Here is a 25,271-nt window from a genome sequence, read left to right as displayed (position 1 = left end):
GCGCATACACACACACACACACACACTAGCTGCCCGACCCGGCTTCGCACGGTTGTATTAATTGGGGGGGGGGGGGGGGGGGGGGGGGGGGGAATGAGACAAAATCTCTTATTTACAGTTATAATAAATGAAATAAAATGAAAATTAATTAATTTTGACAAAAACTTAATTTAATGGTTTGTAATGTACCAAAGAAAAAACGAACAGCACCGATGGTTTCCCGACTCTCGAGCACGCAACGTTGTCATGGAGACGAAGTACCCACTGTTTCCCGGGCTTAAACACCAATCATCATTGATAATCAGTTTATTATTAATTATAAATTATTAAGACCATTAATCAAAATAAAGCTATCCTATCTCTCAAGTTGGAAAAATTACACATAAATGCCAATTTTCATTGAAATCGGTTGACTTGGTGAAGAGTTCACTGGAAACAAACATCAGGACTCTGGATTTATATATATTATATAAGATATATATATATATGTATGTATAATGAGGTTTCGATGGCCACTTCTAGGAAATTGAGACAATAACTAAGTGAATGCGAACCTTCGCACATATGTACTGATTTCACGTTACTTATATGTAGAGACCCAAAAATTACGTGGATTAATCTGGCTTCAGGATAGAATTAAATGTCTTACATGTGATCAACCCATGTTTGCTTTTCCTATGGCTAATTTCTTATTCTAGTTAATCAGCACTACCTGATTTGCTTTCTTCTCTCCTAGCTGGGCATCGAAGAGGGGTAGCCAAATAACTGTCGCCCAATAATGAACTCAGTGGAAGAGTATAAATGTTTGCATACTAGCTTGTGAATAAATGAATCTGCAAAATTTACATATTTCTACTTATAAGCATATCCAGACTGATAACACTGGCTGTGATTTGATACGTCTCTCTTTAATTTTCCGTCCCTGTTTCAGGTTAAAGTTAAAACAGTTTGAGATTTGGTAACAAACCTTGTTTAGTCTGATCTGGTCATTTGTCAGTCCGCATTGGCTTGTAGATCATAAAAGTCAAACTATAAAAATTTCCATGTTCAAATATTATATAGCTCGTTAGGAACGCTGCATCTGCGAAGTTGTTGAGAACACGTCAAGCATTACTTTACCGTGGTTATAGCCAATATATAACTGAAACACTGTTGATTTTTATACTGGAAAGAGGAGACAGTACTCTGTAATTTTTTTGTTAATCGAACTGATATTCATGCACATAAAATTACAGATATTTGTAAATTTGTAAATTTACACGAAAGCAAGTGTATCGCTGCAAATCTGGGATTAGAATCTTGCCCGGACATTTATGCTTTGGGTTGTTCTGGTACTAATGTTAAAAATATTTGTAAATTTTTTTCTGAATAACTGTGCACATACAAAAGCACAATAAAACATTATGAAGTCCAATTGCTGAATATTATTATTTTTCCCAAGGGTTAAAAAATCTATGCTTGTACAAAAGTCAGTCAAAATTTAAAATTACATTGCGAAATTCGTAAGCGCGTCAGTAAATATCCAGCTTTGTTTACAAAAACACAAACCGTAAATTCAAAAATAACTATAGCAATGTGTTGTACAAATTTTCTATATTTTATTTTGTAATATTATGAAATATTTCTTGGCAATTGATTTCCAAAGGAATTTTAAAATTGAAAAACATTTTTTTTTCTGTGTAAGTAATACAATATTTAATTATAATAAATGATTTTTTATAGAAATAATTAACGGATTACTTCAGTTTACAAGTTTACAAGCTAAGAACAAACATCCATGAACGATACGGAGCTCTTGGTTTGCCTATTGTACTTGCACTTGGCAATTTTTTTATAAACTCAAGTTTTAATACGTCAATGTATTAGGTCCTCTCTTTTTTTTTACATTTCGGTACATGTCAACGTGTAGCAAGTCTATATATGTATGTATGTATGTATGTACATCGTGTTTTATTTCTTACGAAATAAATAAATTTATTTCAAGAAACGCATCTTGACTACTGTTTAATTTCTAATATAAGACAAATTGTTTAATGTTTCGAAAATAGTCCTTCCCTATAACTTGATTCAATTGATATATATATATATATATATATATATATATATATATATATATATATATATATATATATATATATATATATATATAGGTATATATATAAAAAACATAATTCAAACATCTGGTCACTAAAGCGTAACATTCGCATACATTAATTATGAGGAGAAGTTAGAATATTCTAAATAAAAACAATTATTTGTTCATCAAATGAAATGTGTTTGTAGGAAAACCTGCCAGAGTGACGGGGCTTATGTTATGGTACGTGTAAGTGCACGTCATCCTTGAACGTGACATGAGATAAACTCCAATTTAACTGACCATTGGTTATAGGATTGTAGCAAAAAAAAATAAAAAATCGTATTGTCTGAATTCATCTCCAAAACAAAATCCAACTCTATAAAATGCCCAATGAAGATTCCTGCTGTCCCGGGCTTCTAGTGCTGAAGCTCTGATGAGTGAGTGTCGCTCGTCTAACGGTCCCCCCCTAGCTAGGCACACGCCTGTTCTCCTCAGTGGGACACAGAACTGGCAACACCGGATGAACACGTGATTCCGCCGGCACACCCCTTCCACCCTTCGGCCCACTCGCTGCCACGGTCATATCTCTGTCTGCGATCTCTCGCTCTCATCTCCACCCCAGCACTACCTGGTGACCATGATTTACAACTGCGACCTTGAAGCTTGCCCTTAAGGTACCTAATTTATAAACTATGTTTATAATTTTTAAATGGTTTGTTAGTGAAAAATGTGTATGAATCAAAACAGTAACGCAGTGTAAATATTTACTGAATCAAAGCCCCACCCAAATTCAACATGAGTGTGCAAGCAAATCGAAACACCCAGCTTATCAATGAAGTATTTGAACACAGATGAAAAAGGGGCTGATACAGATTCAGAGTGTATCTTTCTTCAGGAGTTAACCACACCTGAGCAGACACAAAACTGTTCTTCATACTGCTGCTGAAAAACAATTCCCTGCTGAGCAAAATTATTATCCTACTATCAAACGTTTATATAAGTCTGATGCTGTTGGTTATACTAGTGGGAATATATTTTACATTAGATATGGAACTGAAATGAAAAGATGATTAAAATGGAAAAGGTTGTTAAATTAACGGTGCAATGAAAAAAAAATCACGGGCCTGACAGGATTGATGTGAACCAAGCGGTGATACAGAAATAAGCACTTTAATTTTTTAAAAATTAAAATATAAATACCTGGACAGTAATATCGGTTTCACTGCCAGTAAAGGATGGTTTGGAAAGTTCGCGAAAAGGTACGCGATGCGAGTTGAAGGTCACGCCCAAGTGGGCAAGTCCGAGTGACGATAACTATCTCCCGTTACATGGTGTCGTATTTTTCATACAAAGTATTCAATGGTAGGCTTATAAAGATAAATGGTGTGACATATTTATTGTTGAGTGTTATACTACGCATTTATATCATATAAAGAATATTTCCCTAAGCATTTGGGAACACATTAAGTCTTGCTATTTATGGAGACCAATGCTTCAGAATACGTGATTTCGGATAACACAAACATTTTTAGGAACATATTAGTCGTGTTAAGAGAGGGATTGGTGTAATCAATTATAATTTCATTAATAGAAAGTATAATATTTCTTATAAAAGATTTGTAATAATAAATTTCTTATAATCTAAAAGGTTGGGACAAGATTTTATGGTGGAATACAATAAATTTGTACTAACACAAAAAAAAAGCATAAATTAAAATATCACATCAAAGAGCATGTTAAAACCTCAAATAGAATATAAAAAAAATCTTTAAAATCCAAAATTAAATTCCAAATATTTTATCTTTTAATACTCATAAAAAAAATGATTAAAGTCATTTTATTACTTTGTACTCATAAGTTACAAATCAAGCTGATCAGAATAACTCTCAGATTTATTGTTTGATCACAAACTCTAAATAAATCATGCTGACTCTAATGATATCAGTATTTTCTAAAAACACCCCCTTGCTTGCTAATTAATTTTATTGTTCTGAGTAAATACCTACTAGATGTGCATGTAAAAATTTATTTCAAATTTTTTTTTTACAGTTTAAATAATAGTAGTTTTGCTTGTACTAGTACTATAGGACATTTTATCTTTTTACATGTTGAAAAACTTACTCTATCCATAATAAAAAATATTAGGTTTTTAAATAAATAAAAACCAACACAGAAATCTTAGATTTTATAAACAAAACTTAGCCACAAATAAAATATTACATTTTGTCTATAATTATAGGTCTAATAAGCATCTTCATGATTTCTTTTTGTTTTGTTTAAAGGACCAAATGGTTTAAAAATTGATTGCAAAAACAGGCTTCCGAAATGTGTCAAAAAAAATTCTTTCTTCAGTAAAGCTCTCATCGCATGTATTTACTTATGGTAAAAAATAAAAGTAAATACAGAGTTAATAAATATTGAATAAAAAATTTACTAAAGTAAACAAGTAATGATTTTAAGTAAATAAAAAAATTAAACACAAATACACAAAAAATTTAAGTTTCACCCATGTTACTGTAACTTTTAACTTACCCGTACAAGCAACATACCTTAGCATCTTCTTGAACACATGGACTTCCAGCTAGGATTTCAGCAACTTTGGCTTCCAGTTCATTTGGCTTCTGAGACTGCACAAGAATAACCCAATACATATTGAAATGCTAAGGAAAACAAATTATTTACTACCATACAATATTCCCAGTAAAAATTTGAGGCCATTTTTTTTAAATTTCGACAAAATGTAATACAGATAACATTAACCACATTAATGTTTTCGTCCAGAATTAAAATCACGAATTTTAGTTTCTGCATTCATAATACATTTAAGTATAAAATTAACATGACAAATGCCGTACATAAATAAATTACAACAGAAAAAAATTAGTCACACTTCTAAAACTGATTTTGTCAACACAATTCTAACACTGCTCACCTACCAAAGTCAACATGCCTTAAACAAGACCTGCTATTTATATCAGTATTACTTTTCTAAGTTTCTTAATTTCACACAATGTATTTGAGAGTATGGAATAATTTCACTAGTGTCGCACTAATTTTAATTTGTGGAAATGTAAAAGCTCTGTGTGTATATCATCCCACACCACTTACACACTGAACATTCATACACCAAATAACATTATACCAAACAACCTATACTATAACTTAAAGTTGATATTTATTTCAACACACACACATAAGAACTCAAAACCTTCTGCACTGCAATCTTAAACACACTCTGTTTATCCAATGCCAAACCTAAGTAATTGCTTTTGTCTCAGGAGATACCTAAATTGTATACACATGAAAATACACACAAAAACCACAGAATTGTTACAACACTCAGAATAAAAATAAAACAGAAACACAATTAAAAGTTGCCTACAACTCGCTGTAGTCATTGTGTAAACCCTAGGTATCAACCAATACCTGGTGAACCAATTTCAGGACTTTCTCAAGACCTTTAAATATAATTTTCTTACTATTTTACCATTTTTTTTATTAACTCGCTTTCTTGTCTGTCTGTTGTTTGTCTGTTCAGTACAAATTTTGGCTAATAACCCGCTGCAAATGATATGAACTGTTGTGTGAGTTTTCTCAATGACAGCTACTCCCTAAACTCCTTACTATCATCAAATGCATGCGCCCCATGTTCTTTGTTTTAAATCTTATAAGTATTTTCATAGGTGTTAAAAATTCGCAATCACAAATTTTCAGGACAATCTGTATGGGGTAATAAATCTGCATGAGGCAGGCTCATATTTATGTGTTCATCTACACAGTAGTTGTCAATCATCCCACAGCAAAACCAGCCACAGACATTGCGGTTAACTAAAATGGTGTAGTGTTAAAAAAAATCAAAATCAAAACCACAAACTTTAAGTTTTGCAATGAATGCATTTGAAGATGTTGGGCGGTCATCAGCTCGTCTCAGAGGAAAAGTCAAGGTGTCCACAGAACGGTGACTTTCCACGATCGCCTCCCACTTCGCAAGTTCGGTCTTCACATTCTCGAAACCCACAGAGCGCCGCAGCTACAACATAAACACACAACATGCTCAAACCAACCAAGGCTCCAAAGCACAACCCTCCCGACCAAAACAACGAAAACAACACCATCGCACCTTTTCCGAAACATTCTTCTCGAGAGGTTTTGGCAAGGTCTTTAGTTTACTCTGCAGCAACTGGACCTTACGGCTTGTTTCAACATGGCTGCTTTTCTTCTTCAGTGTTTTTGCAAGTTCTGCAACACGTATTCTACTGCTCCCACTGCTGCCACTGCCCACCAGGTGGAACTCCGACACCTGAAGACTAGGTTCACTACGTGTGGGTGCTCTGACTCTGAAAGAAAAAGTTTTGATACATTTGATAAAACAAAGCTTCATTTGTTTCATTCTCGCACTCAGGCTCCCTGATATATGGCGCACAGTATAATACTGTTACGAGGATGCTACAGATAAGGTATGCCAGTGTTGCAAGGCTGATGGAACAAAGCCAAGGCCGACCAGCGAGGGGTCCAGGGGAGGCCTCTCCGTCTCTCTCGATAAGCATTGGTGCCTGTTTGGTACGTGCCCAAGGCCCCATCCATGTGAAGTGGGGTAACTAACCCGCCACTGTTCTTGCAGCTTCAACCGTGGCGACCCGACACTTCAGAGGGCTTGGAGACCCTTTTCCACGGAACAAACTGGCAGCTTTACGAGAGGGACCGACCTGCGAGCTGACGTGAAGTGAAGGGACGAGTGCGAGGCTGGTGGCGATACCAGCAAATCCTCAGACAGTGAAGTGAAGAGGGTATGTCCTCTTGGCGAGCAACAGCAAACGACAAGCTACGGGCTTCGTGTGCAAAGATCGGTAAATCAGGGACAGTGGTGCAATGCGGGAACAAGTGAGTAGTGCAAAGAGTGTGTTGGGACTTAGAACGTGTGATCAGTTTGTGTTAGGTAATTTAGATTGTTTTAAATTAGAAATAAGTGTACAGAGTAGTTAATAAATAACTCTAATTAAATAATTTGGGCTATTCTTTCCAGACCTGTTTTCCCACTAGTAACAATAACAAATAGGTATGAAATCTTAATTTTTTGTTCATTAAATTTCTCCCTAGCTATAATACAAAAAAACTCTATTACTAAAAAAAAAAATAATTATTTGTTTGATAAATTAGAAAAATAGGGGAACGCACAAAAAAAAAACTGGCTGAAAGTTCACATTTTAACACAGTATGAGTGGTGGCACATTTTGTACCATTTTATCAAATATTCAGCCATTTGAGAGATATTAATTTACTGAGTAGAATACTATGGCTTTACGAAAACTGGATAAGAAAATTTCAAACATTTCCACACTGTCAGCACATAACACCACGGAAATACCTTTGTTTCCCATCCAACTGTGAAACTGCTTCCAGCAGCGCAGTGTGTTTTGGATCAGGTATCTCGCCATCAGAAATGCTTTCGTGTTCGTCAACACCCAAACGTTCACTACGCTCTGCGCTTCTACCTTGGACCATCCTGGTTTCAAAACGTATCGGTGACCAAGTGTCAACTGGTAAAAAAAAAAAAAAAAAAAAAAAAAAATACTAATCATTAGAGGGTACACTAAGTTCCTCCCCCTAAAAAATACAATTCACTACCACCTTCAGGCAAAAGTGTAAACAGAATATAAACAAAGTTATATACTAAATTGTAGACCAACACAGTACATACCTGAAATCACTTTCTATTCATATCACACTAAGTAAATTTAAACACATTACAACATTGTCACAATGAACACATTCTACTAATTTTTTTTACTTCCTCTAGTAAAGTAATTATTGAAGATGACTCTAATACACCATAAACCATTAAAAGTAGCTAAACAGTTTTCAAAACAATTCATATTTTAATATAAAAAATTTCAAAATCATCTTTTAAATCAAAATAAGTATTTAAGGTGTTTTTGTATTCTAACAGTTACTTGGACCAAATATGTGCTAGAAATAGCATTTTACCGCTGGGCTACAGTTGACATTTCCTACTTATGTATGGTTATAGCAATAAAGCCCCTTGTACAAACAGCCAATGTGTCTGCAGACCGCCGTCCTAATCCACAGTGAAACTGCCGATGGCCTGTTGCCAATCTCTGTACAATTGACAACTTCTTATTTAGAGATTAAAACCAATTAATTATAAAATTAAATGTGGAAAGGTCATTTTTTTCTTTCAAAAATGTGCTGCGATGTTTATTGCATAGTTGTAATTATTTGAACACTTGATAAAATAATCAACAAAAGAAAATAATAATCTTTATAATCTAGTCAAAACACACATTGTGTTCTCATATAACAACATAGTATGGAATTCAGTTTCTGAGTATCCAAAAACTTAACATTATGCAACAATAGGCCTACATAATTAAATTAATTTATAAAACATGATTCTGTAAATATACTGGAAAATAATTCTATGATAGGAAATAAAATAATAGGCTACAATTCAAGATTTGCCATTTTACAGAATAATTTTAAAATGCCAAGAAGTAAATAAAATATATTTTTGGATATTTATATGCTTATTTCCTAGATTATTTGGTAATTAAAAATTATTAATTAGAAAAAAAAATGTCTTATAAAGAAAATTTCTTCTACAGATTTACAATCTCAAGTTTCATGGTTGGAAATGATTTACAACTTGTGTTTCTTATAAATTATCTTATTTTTCTCGCATTTGTTGTGTGCTGCAACCTTGCCAAGTTTAAATACCCAGACTTATCATGTAGAAAGGGCTCCAACAAAACATAACCTACCATTCTTGGGCAAATCACAATTTTGAAGAGTAAATACTTTTGATGTAAAAAAAAAAATCCAAAATTGTTTTGTCTTTCCAGTTTCTATAAACAATCTTTGATTTAACTTTTGTAAAATAATTCAAACATACTGTTACGATTTCCCTGTGGGTTCGTAAAGGATAGCCCAATTAAAGATTTTTATCACACACACAGTTTTATTTATTACCACTACTTGTCACTTACAAATAATCTTCTAAACTGGCAGATAATTAATTACACGTAAAAAAGGTCAATTCCCCAGTCACTCGTTTCACACACCTCGCTGGACCGCACTTCCGGCGCAACTCTCGCTGCAGCACCCCTCGTGGGTCTCCGCCGCGGGACTTCGTCGCCACACTCCGCCGCCGTCACACCCTTCGCCGAGATCCCACACGACGACTCACTCGCAACTTCGCCCGGGACTCCGCCGCGCCCGCGACTCTATCGTCCGGAACCTCCCGACTCCACTGAACTCACTCACTCCCTGCCCTGGAACCTTCGTCCAAGGACTTCGCCACTCTGCCGCACCCGCGGCACTATCGCCCGGAAACTCCGCTGCGGGAGAATTCCCCACTGAACTCCTGACTGACTGACTCCTGAAGGTCGGCCCAACCTCCTTATATAACCCTTGGGTTTCCGTCCAGAACAATCGGGCATGTCTCCGAGATATCGCGCGACCTTCGCCGTCGAAATGCCCAGAAACACGTCGTGAGTCCTCGAAGGATGCGGCGGCTGCTCAAAGAACGCCGATAAACGCAACAAGCATTGGGTTCCCACAAAACGCGCCGATAAACATGTCTGAGTCCTTTTATTCAGCAGTGCGGCCTCTTTTAAGTAACTCGATCTGAGGCAGGTGCGCGCTGCGACGGTCAGGATGTCGCGAGATAGTATGACACGAGATACCAGGGAGAGGATGCGGGTGGAACCCAGACAGGCCGAACGAGCGCGGCGACGCCAAGCACTGCAGCCAAGCGCGCTCGTAACAATACATTTACTTAACTTCTGGAATGTTTTCTAATCATTCTCTAAAAGAGTGCTGTGATACTTCAAGTAGTTTACAGTTTAAACAGATTATTAAGTTAGGTACACTACATTAGCTTAAAATCGTGAGAGAGGATGGTAAGGTTTGGTTAGCTAATTAAACACATTTAATATTAATTATATATGAACAGTTTGTCAGATTAGCCAATGTAAAAATACTATAAAATATGTGTGGAGGGCTGGTTACATTAGGTATGCTACATTGAAGGTACTATAAAAATGATGAGAAAGTTTGAACCATAGAAAAGGTTTAACCATATTTTAAATACAACTAAGAGAACATAAACAACAGTTCATAATATTTTAGAAGTATTTTTAGTGTAGCTAAACTAACCACATTTGGTAATTACACAGTATTAATAATGTATCCAACCTAAACTAACCACTCAAACTGTAACCTAATGTCAAAAGATTTAAGTATCCCAAGACCTCAAAAACAAAGATTAGAAAATATGTCAGAAAGTATAAAAATGCATTTTGAATTTTTTTAAATGTAAAATTGATTCTGCTTAAGATTTACAAAAATATTAAATATTTCAATGAAGATTGGTTGTAGAAGGTGAGCTACATTAAAAATACTGTAAAATATGAGAAAGATAGGCTGCATAAAGCCCGGGCTACATTCGCAATAGCACGCAAACAGCACAGACGCACAGAAGTTCAACATACACTATTAGACATGAGCTGCCACATTGGCAAATAGCACACGCACAGAAAAATAGCACAGGATCGGCACACATAAAGTTCATAAACTTTTAACTTTTAGGTTATTTTCTGTGCGCGACCCTGGTGGTAGCCAATCAGCAAACAGTTTATGTATTACTCTAGTGGGCTTATAAAATAACAATTGTCACGAAAGTATTGGTGCTGTTGACTTGAGTAGTTTGTTATTGTTTTCAAACACACGAAAACAAAAAAAAAATGGAAGGCACATTTGATAGCTTTTTAATAGCTGCAATAGAAAGTAAAAATATTTTGTATGACAGGGGATCCGCAGGATACAAAAATGAAGAAGCTAAATTAAATGCTCGGAAGTCCGTGTATGGATGTGTTAAAGAAGCCGGATTTGAAATAAACAGTGATATATATTTTTGAATGCTCATTGTGTTTTGTATGTAAACTTTGAAGTATTTAAAATATTTCTGCGTTTAACGAAAACCGTACCACAATAACAACACACGCATCTAAACAAACGTCACTTATGCCAACTTCAGTGACCAAAATTGTTAACGGAAGTTATAAATTTAAAAAACTTTTTTGAATGCTTCCGGTATTATTTTATGTTGTGTTGTGCGTGAATGTAGCATCAAGCTCTGTGCTATCAATGTGCGTGTGTACTATCTGTGTGCTGTTTGCGTGCTATTGCGAATGTAGCCCGGCCTTAGGCCGGGTTTTTAGAAAACGCAAGAACGCAGAAACGCAAGAACGCAGGACGCGACAACCGCATAAATTCACAGTCTTTATAAAAAACGCAAGGGCGCCGGCCATCGCCAAAGTCAAAAAATAAAATTTCAGGAATAAGTCATGATTATTTTTAAAATTTTTTGTTGTACTTATTGTACAGGCAGGGAAATTTTTTTGGATAAGCTGAACAATAAATTCATCAGCTTCCTCCATTGCGCTGTATTCACTAGAAGAATGCCAGCCCAAAACATAAATAAAGAAACACAAGCCAAACAATTACAATCGCAGAGCCTTCTATATGCATTACATGACAGTTTCAGTTTCCACATACTAAAGCAACCAGTATAGAAGGCCGAAACGCAAGGAGAAAACGCAAGAAGTAGAAAGTTGAACAACTTCTGCGTTGCGTTCTTGCGTTTTTTATAAACGTGCTGGTAGAAGAGTTAAGGTTGGACTTTTACCGTAGTTGCGTTTCTTGCGTTTCTGCGTTTTCTATAAACGCGGCCTTAAGGTTAGATCAACATGTCAATATTTATAGAATCGAAAATAAATGTGAACAGAGAACTGTAAATATTATATTGTGTAAATATTGAGACAGAGATGCATCAAAACAAAGACAAACAAAATTTTTAAATACATAGCCTTACTTTCTTCCTAATCACTGCAACCGAAAGAAAATTTCGACCTAACCTAAAACTTCAATATACAAACTTTTTTTTTTAATAGACACAACAAAATTACTCAAGTAAATGAATATGTGCATACCCCAAATTTTGTCCTTACAGCATGTTTCGGATTAACTATTATTATTTATTTATAAAACATGTGTTTTACGAAGAAATTTCAGACGGTAAACGACTGGAGTAAAAAAAATAAATGGATTTGGACAGCAACAGCACGGTGGCCATGACACTTTTACTATCAACCAGCAATAATTTTCAAAATAAAAGAATTAGATAAAAAGCAGAAGAGGAATAAAATATTTACAATAAATAAATTAATCATTATCAATTATAAAAAATATGTTAAAAAATAAAATGATAAATTGATTCATAAAGAAAACCGGACAAATATAAGCAAATATATAATATATCACACTTATTAGCATGGGGAGGAAACTGGTATAGGAATCGGTTGCAATGTTATGTCGTTGCCTACGTTATTATTCAAGGCCGGGAAGGAGAGGATGTAAAACGCGAGACGATTCAGTTCCAGAGATCGCCGCTAGGTAGCTCTCTCATGTGCAGTACACGGAACCGCGCGAAACATCTGTTTAAATTACCGTTGGTCCTATAACTCATGAAATTGGTGTTTAGAACTAACTGTTATGATAAATACAATGAAGCCCTATGTTCAAATACTTCTAAAAGATAAAGCAGTCGTAAACAAAATGAATGTAACAGTTGTAACACCAAATAAAGTGTTAATTGTTACTCACCTGGAACTACGCTTACAGTTTTAAAATTTTGCGGCTCAATGGTTTTCTGTATATTTTTGATGGTTTGTCAATTTTGTCTGTCACCGAACGTGCTTCGTTGTCCAAAATAGGCTTCAGAAATTTGGTTATTATGGTATTTGCAAGCTTTTCTTGACTGCACAGTGAACACTTAAAATATTGAAGAAACTTTGGCACTAGAAACACTTTAAGCTTCTTGATGAGCTGTTTACGTCCTAAGTGTTTAAGAGTGACACAAGTAAATTTTAGTATCTTGCTCAGGAAAAAAACGAATTTTCTAGATGGGTACCGCAGACCACCGCGATCTTGCATTTTAATCAATCGGAGCAACGGGCTGTCACAATCGGGAGTTGATATTTGTTCTAGGCAATAGGCACAGTTAAAATTTTCTTCTGCAACCCGTACCAAGTACCCAGCAATCATAGCTAAGGACGCGATTTGCAGCGTTACTGGAGTTTCTGCAAAACACAAAAACAAAAACAACATGAAATTACGTAACTCATTAAATTAAGGCTCGGCATCACATAACTTTTAATGTTACATTATTGTCTTCAAAATTAGATATACATTATAGACCTTATAGATCACAAGTAGACCTACCTATGATATTAGTTTCTAACAAATAAAATATCTTCGACGAAATATTATATCTAACACTTAAAAAAAGCAGGAATGCATTAATAATTTATTTTAAAAAGTAGGTGGTATGACAAAAGGCGTCATAATTTAATAAATGTTTGCACTGTATTGGAGTGCATGTTGTCAACTACCTATAGTCGCATTTTCAAAATGTATCTTCGCATGCAATTTGAATATGCTACAATTATAGTAATGTAATAACTAGACAGCGAGTGGGGCATAGCCTTAAATTAAAATTATAATAAAAAATTTCCCGTTCAATTTATCTTACCTTCAAGATTTTCGTCAAGAATTCCTGTTGCTTCAACTGGAACATCACAAATTACTGTGTTCAGCTCACTTATTCGTTTGTGATGTGCAATTGCATCCAATGTCTTGAAAGTTTGTCTTTCTACATTTGATGTAGCTGAAGGATTTATTAAACCCGTTTTTAGCGTTGTGTCGATTGCATACATGCATGCTCTTGCGTCCATCATATCGTTGAAACCACCTTTTCTTCGCAAGTGACTGAAGAGAAGTTCGATGTCATCGCTGCTCAGGTTCCTGCTTAAAACGAAATGAAATCCAACTGATATTAAATGTTGTATACATTTTACAGTTGCCTGAGTTGTCACGACTAGAGCTTCGTATGTCTCTTCACTTAGTTTATTTTGTTTGCTGCTCGACTTTTGGATATTTTCCATGTAAGGCAGGAATGTATCTAGCAACCAAGACAGTCTGTCATCGTCAAATTCTGTGAACACTAGTTTGTCGGTGTTTCTTGACATATATGCCTGCTTTGTGTTACAAACATCGTGAATATCGTGCCATTTTCTGACATATTCCAAAAACCGTATGGTTTCAGCAAGGCTTTCGTGGTTTTCGACTAACTCAGGTGCTATTGTAGGAAGAGTCTTCAATGCAGCTGTCAGAGGAAGGGAAAAAACATACTTGGCTCGTTGCACATTCATTTTTTCGATGTTCGAAGGGTAAACAACTTTTCTGTTCAGACATCGAACAGGTTTCACTGTACAGTGCTTCTGTGCATCGTACAATTTTTTCAAGGGCTTGCTTGAGATCATTATACCCCTGTAGAAAAAATTCTTCTGAAGAAACTGAGTGCGAATATTTTTCAAAATGTGGCTCGAGTCAAAACTCAAAAAGATTACTCTGTTTTCATCATTTGGGTGTTGTATTTCAGGTAGTAATTGGCCGCCACACACCTCCTTCATCATGCTAACATTTACCGAAGAGTTATCAGTAACTATTCGCAGAATTTCAAAACCTGTTTCTTCTACTTCTTCGATCACCTTTTTGGTTAATTTACACAGCTGAGGTCCTGTTAATTGACGAGTAAAATAAAACGCGACGGGAATTCGGATGGGAGTGGAGAGGCCGCGAAACATGAAGCACAATAGTCTGTTGGCTATTTTATCACTTACACCCATCTCCTCAATTTCTGCCTCTGAATATCCAAGGAACTGGTCAAGGTTGCGATCATAACTTACTTTTGCCTTGATCGCCATCTCATCTATTATCAGCGAACCTAACTTTTCTTCTGAGTGATTCAAATTGCTGACCTCATAAATAAGGCGTTCTTTAATTACTGAAGTTATACCAGTTTCACCACTCGCACATCCAATATAACCCCTCAACGTTTTTTCATGAGGAAGTTTCAAACAGTTCATTGATCTTATGAAACGATACCCAGCTGCTGCTTTCCTGTGCCAAAGTACACAAATTTTGAGAGTTGTTTCACCATAAACAACATGCTGTTTTCCATAGCTATCAATTTGCTCTAACAAGAATAGTGCTTTTAAGTTTCCATTTTTTCCATCTTTTTCTATTTTTTCAATTTTCTCCAGGTGTTTATTATTTTTGCCGTTATTTTCTTTTTTCAGTTCCTTAATTTGTTTCCTCAATCTACTGACAGTTTGAATGAGTCGGCCATTAGACTGTTTGACGAGTTTGTACTTGTGTTTTATGGCTGTGAGTTTAGGTCTGCATGGAAAAAACGATGATACTTGAATTCCTACTTCTTTGACTTCAATCTTATCTTCAGACAAGAATGCAAGCTCCTTGTTTTCATTTTGTATACACACTTTTTTTCGTTTAATTTGCGGGCTTACATCGGATCTAGAAGCTGGACTTCGTTTCGGTAATTTGCTCTGTTTGTGCAGAGGATACCCTTGGAACAATGTAGGGACCCCATTTGGAAGTAATCTTTTTCTTGTTGTACTTATGCTGAAATCAGATGTCCTGAAGTGTAAACTACAAACTCGTGAACTCGAAGACGGAGACCAGAGAGATCCAGCTGTTTTACCCTGCCTTGAAATCGCTGTTCGCCACCTATCCTTTAGTTCAGTCTGTATAGGAAATGTATGGAAAGTCACTTTTTTATCACATTTTGAAGACTCAGACGTGCAGTTTGGCACGCAACAGTAAACCATTTCGAATGGCGGGAATTAACACACATGTGAAATTATATTTGAATATTGTACAATCGCCCTACAAGTTTATGAATAATTATATCATATTTACAATGTCCTACATACATAATTTTGTTACTTACACATTTTCAACACCTAATATAATTTTTAAAAAACACATTTTTAATGCAAAATAACATACACAGTATGCCGAACACTCGTAATACATTACAAATCGACCACACTGCGCATACAACTCCGTGTTGAATTGCCGCTTTTACTGCACATGCGAGAGACATCTAGCGGCCATTGCGTGAAACGCAGCGGCACGGATTTCGGAGCTGAAAACCCCCTCTCCTTCCCGGCCTTGAATAATAACGTAGGCAACGGTTATGTAGCCTTTTTTTTGGTAGTTTCTGTTATTCCCGTGCCAGCGGAAAGTATCGCTAGTTGTAACATATTAGATCATACTGGAGACTTTTGACAATTACATTTTTACATATTAACGTAAATAAGTAGCTTTTAACAGAAATATTAATAATTTTTATTTTTAAATTCAAAACTATGTTTTACTTAAGTTATAAGTAATATTGTAATTATATATTTGACACATGTAGTCATAGTAGTGTGTTTGTTTGTGTTTGTAAGTTGGAATTAACGTGCATCTACGAACATACAATTATTTTTCATTTGGAATATTTAATTTACACAGTTGGAGATATACCTACTGATAAAACATGAAACTAAAGCCAGACTTTGCATGGAGAGGGAGGCGAGTGCAGTGGCATGCAGGTTGAGGACATGCGTTGTGATTGTGCCGTTTGGTTTGGTTAGGCATGTTTTTGTGCTCTGGCAGAGCAGTGAATTGTAAAGCCGTAATATCCTATGAAAAGAGCCGCATGCGGCTTGCGAGCCACGGTCTGCGACCCTAGCTCAAGGGGAATGATCCAATAGTTCCATTCGTATTCATTTCTTTGCTCTTGTTGATAGACGATACCTACGGACAAGAAATGAAAAATTCCATTGACCTTTATGAAAAGAAATTACATTTAGTGCTGGGAAAAATTGTATCCTATGTTGCATATGTAAAATTTAATTCTTGAGGAAAGTACTATGAAAACACAAACATTTATAAAAATGTTTACAGATTTCCAATTTCATAGTAACTACAAAAATGATAACTTTTATGTACAAGTTCTTGGCAATTGTTGCGGGAGTAATTTGGTAGACATTAATTTAGCAGCTTCTGCGAAACAATCAATGTACATATTTATCAAGATCTTTGAGAATATAACTTTTTGTCACATGTGGATTTTTATTGGTGACTTTTGTTTTTAATGATACTTTCCACATGTGCCTATGTGCAGGGCAGAAATTTAGGATAGGTTTGCGAGATACATATGGGTAAAACATATACCGTTATTTTCACACTCGATTATAATTGTGCAAAATTTGTATGTAACGGGACAATTGAGAGTTATTTAAAATTTCGGAAAAGGTATACCTTTTTACAGATAAATGTGCATAGTCTATATTAGCCTGCCACTATAGTTCAGCCCCATGATATTTTGACACATTTATTGTAATATTTAGCATGGAAAATGGATTGTGTTTTGCGGAAACAATGGAATAGTCCGTATTCAATTTAATGTTAAGTAGGTAAAGAAAAATTCCCAGTATAACTTTTGTTTTGTTAATATTTAAGAAACTGTTCGAGTTCGACACTGCCAACCACAGAAACAAATGTAATATATTTGAAATTTAAATTGTAGTTCATGTACAACCCAGCCCTCACTAACATGGAGGATTTATTATGACAGGTTCTAAGTAGGGGCCCAATTATGTGAAGATTGGTTTTTTTCTATGCTTATTTTTTCGTATAACATACCTCCAAGTAGGTCACTTGAAACTAAACTTATTTTTTCAAAAATCTCAATTGGTTACTAAAGTTTAATTGAAGTCACTTGTCATTTTTTGTACGTTTTTGTAGGTTATGACATTGATCAACATTTATTATAACTTGACATTGGTGTTAATATATTTCTTAAAATAAAAAAAAATTTTTTTGTGGTTACGTAGTTTGTGTTATGAAGAGGGGTAAAGATGACGCTGGTTATTTGGTTGCTATTCTGGAATCATATCCTTAATTGTTACCATCCTGTTTCTGAGATTGTATATTCAACATGTTTCCCTACACATGTATTGATTATGTGTAATATCGGTTGCTTAAATTTGTCAAGTTTATATGTTCACATGTTAACTTTTATAAGCCACTTTTGTAAAATCTATTCTTTCATTTAACATATTATTCATTTGTGAGAGCTTATGGTTTTTTTTGCTTGCATTTTCATGTTTTAATAGAACTTGTTAAATGAGTGTATATACTACAGAGACTTATGAAGATGTTATTTATTTCAGTGCCTTGCTGCCTGACTAAAAATATTTGTGTTTTGTCTTATCAGAGTGATAAAAGTCGTTTCTGAACTGTAGTTGCATTGGTGACCATGGTGCTTCACAAATATAGCTGTCAGAAATTCTTACATTGTTGATGTGTCACATTGCAAATAAACTTTCTCTACACTTGCATTAAAACTTTTTGATTAATCTAATTTCCTTTTTTTATCATCCTGTAGTGTAACCTGACAAGCAGAATATTTTGCTCCACTAATTTGTTAAAAACTTCTGTTAATTAATATTTAAAATAATAGCACATATAGGTTTTTCTGCTAAAACAAGATAATATAACTCATAAAAATACTAATTAATTAAATAGTGTACATACCAATTCAATTAGAATGCTAACTCATATTCCCAGATGAGAACATATTTTTTTAGTATATGGTATACCCTTTTGATGTTTGTAAACATGTTTTTATATTCATTAGGGAAACTTTTTAACAGAGGTGTTATTTTCTCCCCAAACCTTTCCCCTTAAAATTAGCATTTGTAAGTAAATTAAAGTTGTAAATCTGGGATAAAAAGTTGTGTATGTACTTTTGTATGAGAGTTTCTAGAATATTTAATAATAATTTCGTTTACTATGTTATGGCATGTAATTTACATTTTAAGCAAAATTCTCGTGATATCCACAAGTTTTTACAAAAGGAATATATCAATATCCTATGTCAAATCTATTGCAACTTGAAACAATGTCACGATGCGTCTTAATAATTTTAATATACGGAGGCGGCAGCAATTAATTATGTAACATGTTAGAACCCACATGTATATCACGTCATAAGATTAGCAGCAAATAAGTATTACATCCGAAGCTGATCCAAACTCCATTATGCTTTGACAAGAAAAAACATTTTCATGGTTACGTTACCGCTACAAAAACTTAAACAAACAAAAAAAAACATGAATGTGTGCGTGCGTGACAGCTTCCCACTGCGCATGCGCAAGTTGTTAGTTCTTATTTTGTCCGTGCCAGCGTCAACTTCGCTGCAAACGCTCCATAGCAGCCATGATAGCAGTCTGCTTAATCGTGACACGCGTTTAACATGGGAGTTTCCACTCTTTCAGAATGATTGTATGCTCGTTGCTTATTAGCGACCAAGGATAGGCTAGAAAACCTACCTGCCAAATAAATTTAACCTTCCTAAACAACAAAAATATTACGGAATGTCAATTTAGAACGACACTTTTTAAAGCGCGCCTTTTCTTCCTTGCACGCTAATGCTTCGCCTGCCGATTACAGGCCTTTAACAAAAGTTTAATTAAGACATCCAGCATTTAAATTTACCAAAATAAACTGCTATATCCTAAATATAAAGGTCAAATCTGTACCTATAATAAAATTTATAAATACCTTTTATAGTGTATAATTTTTAAAAGCATGACCAACGAAACGAGGTCTCTTTTCAAAAGTGTTACCTCATATTGAAACCTCCTTAGGGCTTATAACAAGTATTGGCCCCTTATGAGCTACATACCAAATGAAAGTTGTAACCTTCCTTAACAACATGTACGTTTACGAATTTCTGTCTGCCCCGACACTTTTAATGACGACGGACAGCAACAAGTTCGCGCACAATGTCTTACTTGCAGGGTAATGCTTCGCCTGCCGATTACAGGCCTCTAAACAAAAATTTATTTAAGATACCGTCGAATGGGGATACTTGAGCCATTTAAGATTTTTTTTTTCATGTCAGTAGCTTTGCTGAAAATATAAATAATCATATGTTCACATTTTAAAGAGGTACTTTGAAATTGATAACTTTTTTAGTTGTGTTTTGTCGTCGTCCCTCCGAAGGCCAAAAGGCCCGGCCTCCACCCACCAGTATCAAACCCCGCTAACGGAACACAACCCTAGCCCAGGTCACGTGAGTCGCGAGCCATCGACGACGGTGAGTGTTTTCACAGAATACACCCATATGACAACCCGCCAAACAGTTGCCGTCGCCCAGGTTCTCGTGTTCGAGACTCGGCGGTGTTCCTAGCGAGAAGGCTGTTCTTTTGCGGGGAAACGTGTCTGGGAGGGCGCCAGGCTAACGAGGTGGTTAGCCACGAGGTGGGTCGTGAGGTCCGAAAGCCCCTGGGGAGGGTGTTTGATTAGAGTCGGCTAATCCCGTAATTGGTGAACTTCGACGCGCGGGCCCACCTATGTGGACCGCGGCTCGCAATTAAATTCAGAAACGTCTATGATTAGCTGGAGCCAGTGCCTGTGCACTTGGCGATTAATTAAAAGTCTGTGGTGGCGGGAGTTGGCCCGTACCGTATAGTGCACGGACCCACGTAATGCGTTGTGTGGGACGTGTTAAGTTGATGCGGCTGGGTTAGGCCCTACACTGGAAAAGGACCGGGCACACACGGGGAGTATTTAAAAAAGGTTTCGGGGTCTGACTATAATTACCAGATTGAAGTTCGATGGAGACAAAGAGATGATGGCTCCCCGTGTGACGTGCGTCCGTCCCGGTCCGCGAGTCGCGCTGTACTGGCATCTGGCCCTGGCGCGAGGGGAGGGGTGAGCTCCCTGTCACGCCAGAGTTTCTAAAGTTCCGTTATTCGTAAAAAATTATATTAATAACTAAATTTAAAAGGCTCTAAATTCATACAATAAAACTTAATGATTACCTTAATATATATATGTTTTAGAAATGACATTTAATAAATTTGTATAAAATAAGTTTGAATTATTAGTCACACTGGAGACTGTTTGTTGCTTGATAACTACTTCAGTGGCGAATGTTAAATGCTAATTTGGGGCGGTTTGAGTTACGTCACATATTACACTATTGAATTCAGGCTGAAGGCCTCAAGGGTTGCACTCACAGCTGTTTTAGTGAAAAACTACACGTGAGTGGCCCGGGCACTTCTAAATCGCACTTGTGTTGCACGGTGTTAATAATTCAAAGTGGCGGGTTCATTAAAGTATAGTGAATTTACTGTGTACCTGACTCGGTTTGTCTTGCCGATTACGTTAAGGGCGTTGATAATACCTAAGTCCCGTGGCGCTCGTCTGACTCAGGTGGGCCATGGCTAGGGGCACGTTCCGTTAGCAGGGTCGGATACTGGCGATTGCAGGTCGGGCTTTAGGGTGGCCATCAGGTCGGACGACGTCAAACACCCTCCCCCCCTCGAGAAGCCCGCCCTTCGCCGCTAGTGACCCCGCCACGTGGGGGCGCCCCTAGCTTCGGCAGCAGCTCCATCCAGGTGGTGCTCGCGGTGGCTGCAGCTGGTAGGCGCCGTGCTCCGGTCCCAGGTCGTCCCACGTCGAACACCCGGGTGCTGGCCCATTGGCGCAGTCCCTCGGCGCCTTCCCCTGGTTGTAGTTGGCCAGGTATCTCGGTGGTCGGCGGGCCCTACGGGGTCGGCCCCTCGGGTCGTCTCCTGGGCTGGGAGGTCCGCTGGAAGACTCCGGTACTCAGGCCGCATGTCCTCCGGTGCTGGGCATGGTGTGGGCTGGTATGGCCTCCTCTCCCGCTCCGGTATGCCGGGCGGTGCTGGATTGGGAGTTTCTCTGATCTCGTCGTTCGGTTCCGTCACCACGGGGGTGGTGTCGGCGTCGTCGTCCTTTGTACGTGCGTCAGGGTTGTGGGGCAGCTCGGTGATGGAGAGCACCCCGAGCCCGTCTCCCTGCTGCTCTGGTTGCGTCGCGAGCTTGTCGGTGTCCGGGTCTGTGGGCCACTCGATGAGGGGTTCCTGGGACTCTCCCTGCGATTCCTCCTCCTGGTCGCTTGTACCGTCGTGTACTGGGTTACCTGGTGTCCTATCATGTGGGGTATTTAGGACATACTCCTCGAGATATGATGGCGGCTGCCGGTGTCGAGGTGGCTGGGTCCTAAGGACTTCCCCGGATTCGTTCCCGGGGGGTGGTGTCCTGGTGCGTCTGCGGCTCCCCGTCTCCGCCATGGAGCTTGCCGTGTCTACGTACACGAGTGTGTGCGGTCGGTCCTGTTTGGTCCGTTGCCTTGTTGGGGTGGTCACAGGGGATGTGTTTCCCCTGGGTCGGGCGTCAGCGGGGTCCTCTCGTCCGGTATCCTCTCCCCTGGTAGGAAGGCGAGGCGCAGGTCATTGCGGTGCACTTTCCTGTCTCGCCTCCCGCCGGTGCGCACCAGGTATGTGGTCCTCCCGAGCCGTTGGCGTACGGGATGGGGACTGCTCCACCTCGGGGCTAGTCCAGCACAGTAGTTGCGGGGCGTGTTTGAGAGTGGGTGTATGCGGGTGAATACCAGGTCACCTACCCGCATGGCGGGTGGGGGGTGATCGGTTGTAGGTGTTATCCCTTGGGCGTAGTTCCTCTGACACCGTCGCCCCTCGTCGTGTTCGGTGTTGCACCGTTGGTCTCGGTCTTCTGCACCTTCTTCCGGGTGTGGTACTCCGTGTGCGGTCCACTCGCCTGGCAGGGATAGGTTGTGCCCGTGTACCATTTCTGCCGGTGTGAGGCCCGTGGCGGCGTTGGTACGCCGTCGTATGCAGAACAGTGCGTCAGGCACGTGTACATCCCACTGTGCGTGGTCTGGCCCCAGGCGGATGCACAGTTGTGCCTTCAGTTCCTGGTTTCGCCGCTCGGTCGGTTTGGCCCTCGGGTGGTAGGCAGGTGTCGTGTGGTTCTCAACTTCGTGGTCGCTGCACCAAGCCTTCCACTGGTGTCCCAGGAACTGACTGGCGTTGTCTGTCAGGAGGGACTGGGGGTAGCCCCAACGCGGCAGGAATTCTTTCATCAGGAATCTGAGGAGGGTGGAGGTCCTGATGTTACTGCACGGGTACGCTTCGTTCCATCGCGTGAAAAAGTCAGTCACGACAAGTAGGAAGCGCTTCCCTCGTGGTGTGCGGGGGTAGGGGCCCATCATGTCCAGCACTATCGTCTGGAAGGCGGTGGTGGGCTACCTAGGCCGCTGTTGCTCCTCCCCGTCCCGTCTACGTGCCTTTCGTCTCTGGCAGACTCCGCACTCCCGCACATACTCCCGGACATCGTGGGTGATGCCAGGCCAATGGTAGTGGCGGCCTACTTCGCGGCGTGTCTGGTCCGTTCCGGGGTATCCGGCGAGGTCGTGATCTTGGAAAAACCTCAGTGTCGCTTCCTGCGCCTCCGTGGGGATGTAGGTCCGCCAGTCATTGTGCTCGCCCTGCGTCTGCGTAATCACTATGCCATCCTGCATGCGCCAAGTCCCGTGATCGCCCGCGGGGATTTGTCGGCGGCGTCGGTCGGCGTTTGGCGATGCCTCCTGTGCTTGACACATGTGTCGGTACAAGTCGGCAGCGGTGTCGGGTGGTCCCTCGTCGTCGTTTGCGTCAGCCGTGATGTGGGCGCATGTTGAGTCACCGTGCCCTGGTGTGTTTGGCATGTCGGGAGGTAGCATCTCGTCCCAGTCGTCCTCGTCCAGTAGTTCTGTGTTCTTGTCAGGCTCTCGCGACAGCAGGTCGGGCAGCTGATTGTCGGCGCCGGGGATGTGTTCCACCTTGAAATCGAACGATTGCAAGAACAATGCCCACCGGATCAGTTTACCTTTTCTGCCTTGCTTCGTATGCAACCACGTGAAGCACCGGTTGTCCGTCCTCAAGGTGAAGTTCCTCCCTTCGAGGTGGGGCCGGTACTTTTTCATGGCCCAGACCACAGCTAGGCACTCCTGCTCGTTACTGTGGTATCGGCGTTCGGCCGACCCGAGCTTCGCACTAGTGTAGTCTATGACCTCACGATCGCCGTTCGGGCTTACATGAATCAGCACTGCGCCCACCCCGAGGGCACTTGCATCAGTTTGTAGGTAGAGGCGGCGCTCTGGGTCTACCCGCGCGAGTGTGTGGCACTGGGTGAAGGCGGTCTTGACCTCCAATGTATGCGCTTTGGGATTGACTGTTCCACTTGTACCGCGATTGGGGTGACAGGAGGTCTGTCAGTGGGGCTATCGTCTGTGAGAAGTCTGGGACGTAACACCGGAGCCAATTTATCAGGCCGATAAAGCGCTGGAGCTGTTTCCGTGTCCGTGGGACATCGGCTTCCGCGATATTTTTTAGGTGGCTCGGTTGGGGTCGGTTGCCTGCAGTGCTCACTACGTGGCCCAAGAATTCGATCTCTTGAGTACCCAGGTGGCACTTGTGGTGCGCTACTGTCAAGTGGTGGGTGGTCAACTGCTCTAGAACTAGAGTCAGGTGGCGGATGTGGTCTTCCCAGGTCTCCGAGAATATAATGATGTCATCGAGGTAAGCCATCGCGAAGTGGTCGACATAGCCCTCTAGTACTCGCGTCATCATAGCCTGAAATGTAGCTGGGGCACACTTCAAACCAAATGGGGATGGTGAACGCGGTTTTCGCTCTGTCCTCAGCCCGTATGGGGACCTGCCAATAACCTGATTTGAGGTCGAGGGTGCTGAAAACTCTGGCCCGTCTGAGGCCGGCCACGGCATTCTCTACGCTGATCTGGGGAGGGGGGGGGGAGCTAAATGTGATCGCATTCAGTGGCCGGAAGTCAACGCAGAAGCGTAAGGACCCGTCCTTCTTCGGCGCTAGCACGACACAAGCGTTGTAGTGACTGTTCGAGGGCTCGATGACACTGTCCCGGAGCATCTCTGCGACCTGCTCCCTGATGGCGCACTGTTCGCGGAAGCCATAACCTCTAGGGGACTCGTACACCGGTGTGTTATGGGTGGTCGGGATGTGGTGCTCCGTGACTGTGGTTCGCCTGAGCGGGTCGGACATCGTGAACACCTCCTGCCTCTCCGTCAACACTCGGTCTACTGCTGCGCGGTACTCAGGGGGGACGCTGTGACGTACATGGTGCAGTGTTACCACCTCTTTAGTCCCCTCGGGCATTGCCCCTATTGCGTAGACAACTAGTCGCTCCTGGGTGCCGATGTGTACTCGGGTGGACTTCATCTCGACTACCGCATCCTGCTCGGCTAGCCAGGGTTGGCCTAAGATTATCTCCTCGTGGAGATCCTTGACAACAAGGGCGAACACTGTGGTGGTGTAGTCACGTAGACTTACCTGGAGTACCGCCTGTCCC

The 25,271-nt window shown here is 39.7% G+C and overlaps 2 protein-coding genes across 2 annotated transcripts in view; both read right to left on the bottom strand.

Moving 5' to 3' along the window:
• LOC134543112 (U3 small nucleolar RNA-associated protein 14 homolog A) overlaps nucleotides 1-12,490 on the bottom strand; it is a 46,293-nt gene extending 33,803 nt beyond the window's left edge. The window contains exons 1-5 of the mRNA XM_063387935.1: nucleotides 12,088-12,490; nucleotides 7,443-7,614; nucleotides 6,198-6,414; nucleotides 5,952-6,107; nucleotides 4,627-4,704 (exon numbers count right to left, since the gene is read on the bottom strand). Of these exons, the coding sequence (XP_063244005.1) occupies nucleotides 4,627-4,704; nucleotides 5,952-6,107; nucleotides 6,198-6,414; nucleotides 7,443-7,579 (588 nt within the window). The 5' untranslated portion in view covers nucleotides 7,580-7,614; nucleotides 12,088-12,490. The remainder of the gene's footprint in view (nucleotides 1-4,626; nucleotides 4,705-5,951; nucleotides 6,108-6,197; nucleotides 6,415-7,442; nucleotides 7,615-12,087) is intronic.
• On the bottom strand, nucleotides 12,483-15,905 carry LOC134543113 (uncharacterized). The gene is made up of 2 exons (XM_063387936.1): nucleotides 13,689-15,905; nucleotides 12,483-13,236 (listed from the first exon to the last, which is right to left on the bottom strand). The coding sequence occupies exons 1-2, from the start codon at nucleotides 15,844-15,846 to the stop codon at nucleotides 12,773-12,775; spliced, it is 2,622 nt and encodes an 873-aa protein (XP_063244006.1). The 5' UTR covers nucleotides 15,847-15,905; the 3' UTR covers nucleotides 12,483-12,772.
• Between the last annotated feature and the right edge of the window lie 9,366 nt (nucleotides 15,906-25,271).

The sequence above is a fragment of the Bacillus rossius genome (genome assembly GCF_032445375.1).
Source record: "Bacillus rossius redtenbacheri isolate Brsri chromosome 9 unlocalized genomic scaffold, Brsri_v3 Brsri_v3_scf9_2, whole genome shotgun sequence".
Lineage (NCBI taxonomy): Eukaryota > Metazoa > Arthropoda > Insecta > Phasmatodea > Bacillidae > Bacillus > Bacillus rossius.
Note: the sequence above shows the minus strand (reverse complement) of the source record. Positions and strands in the feature narration are given on the sequence as shown.

Excerpts from the sequence above, each read along its gene's own strand:
- LOC134543113 (XM_063387936.1), bottom strand. The coding sequence starts at position 15,846 with ATGGTTTACTGTTGCGTGCCAAACTGCACGTCTGAGTCTTCAAAATGT. Across the intron at positions 13,237-13,688 it reads TCTTGACGAAAATCTTGAAG|AAACTCCAGTAACGCTGCAA; the intron begins GTAAGATAAATT and ends TGTGTTTTGCAG.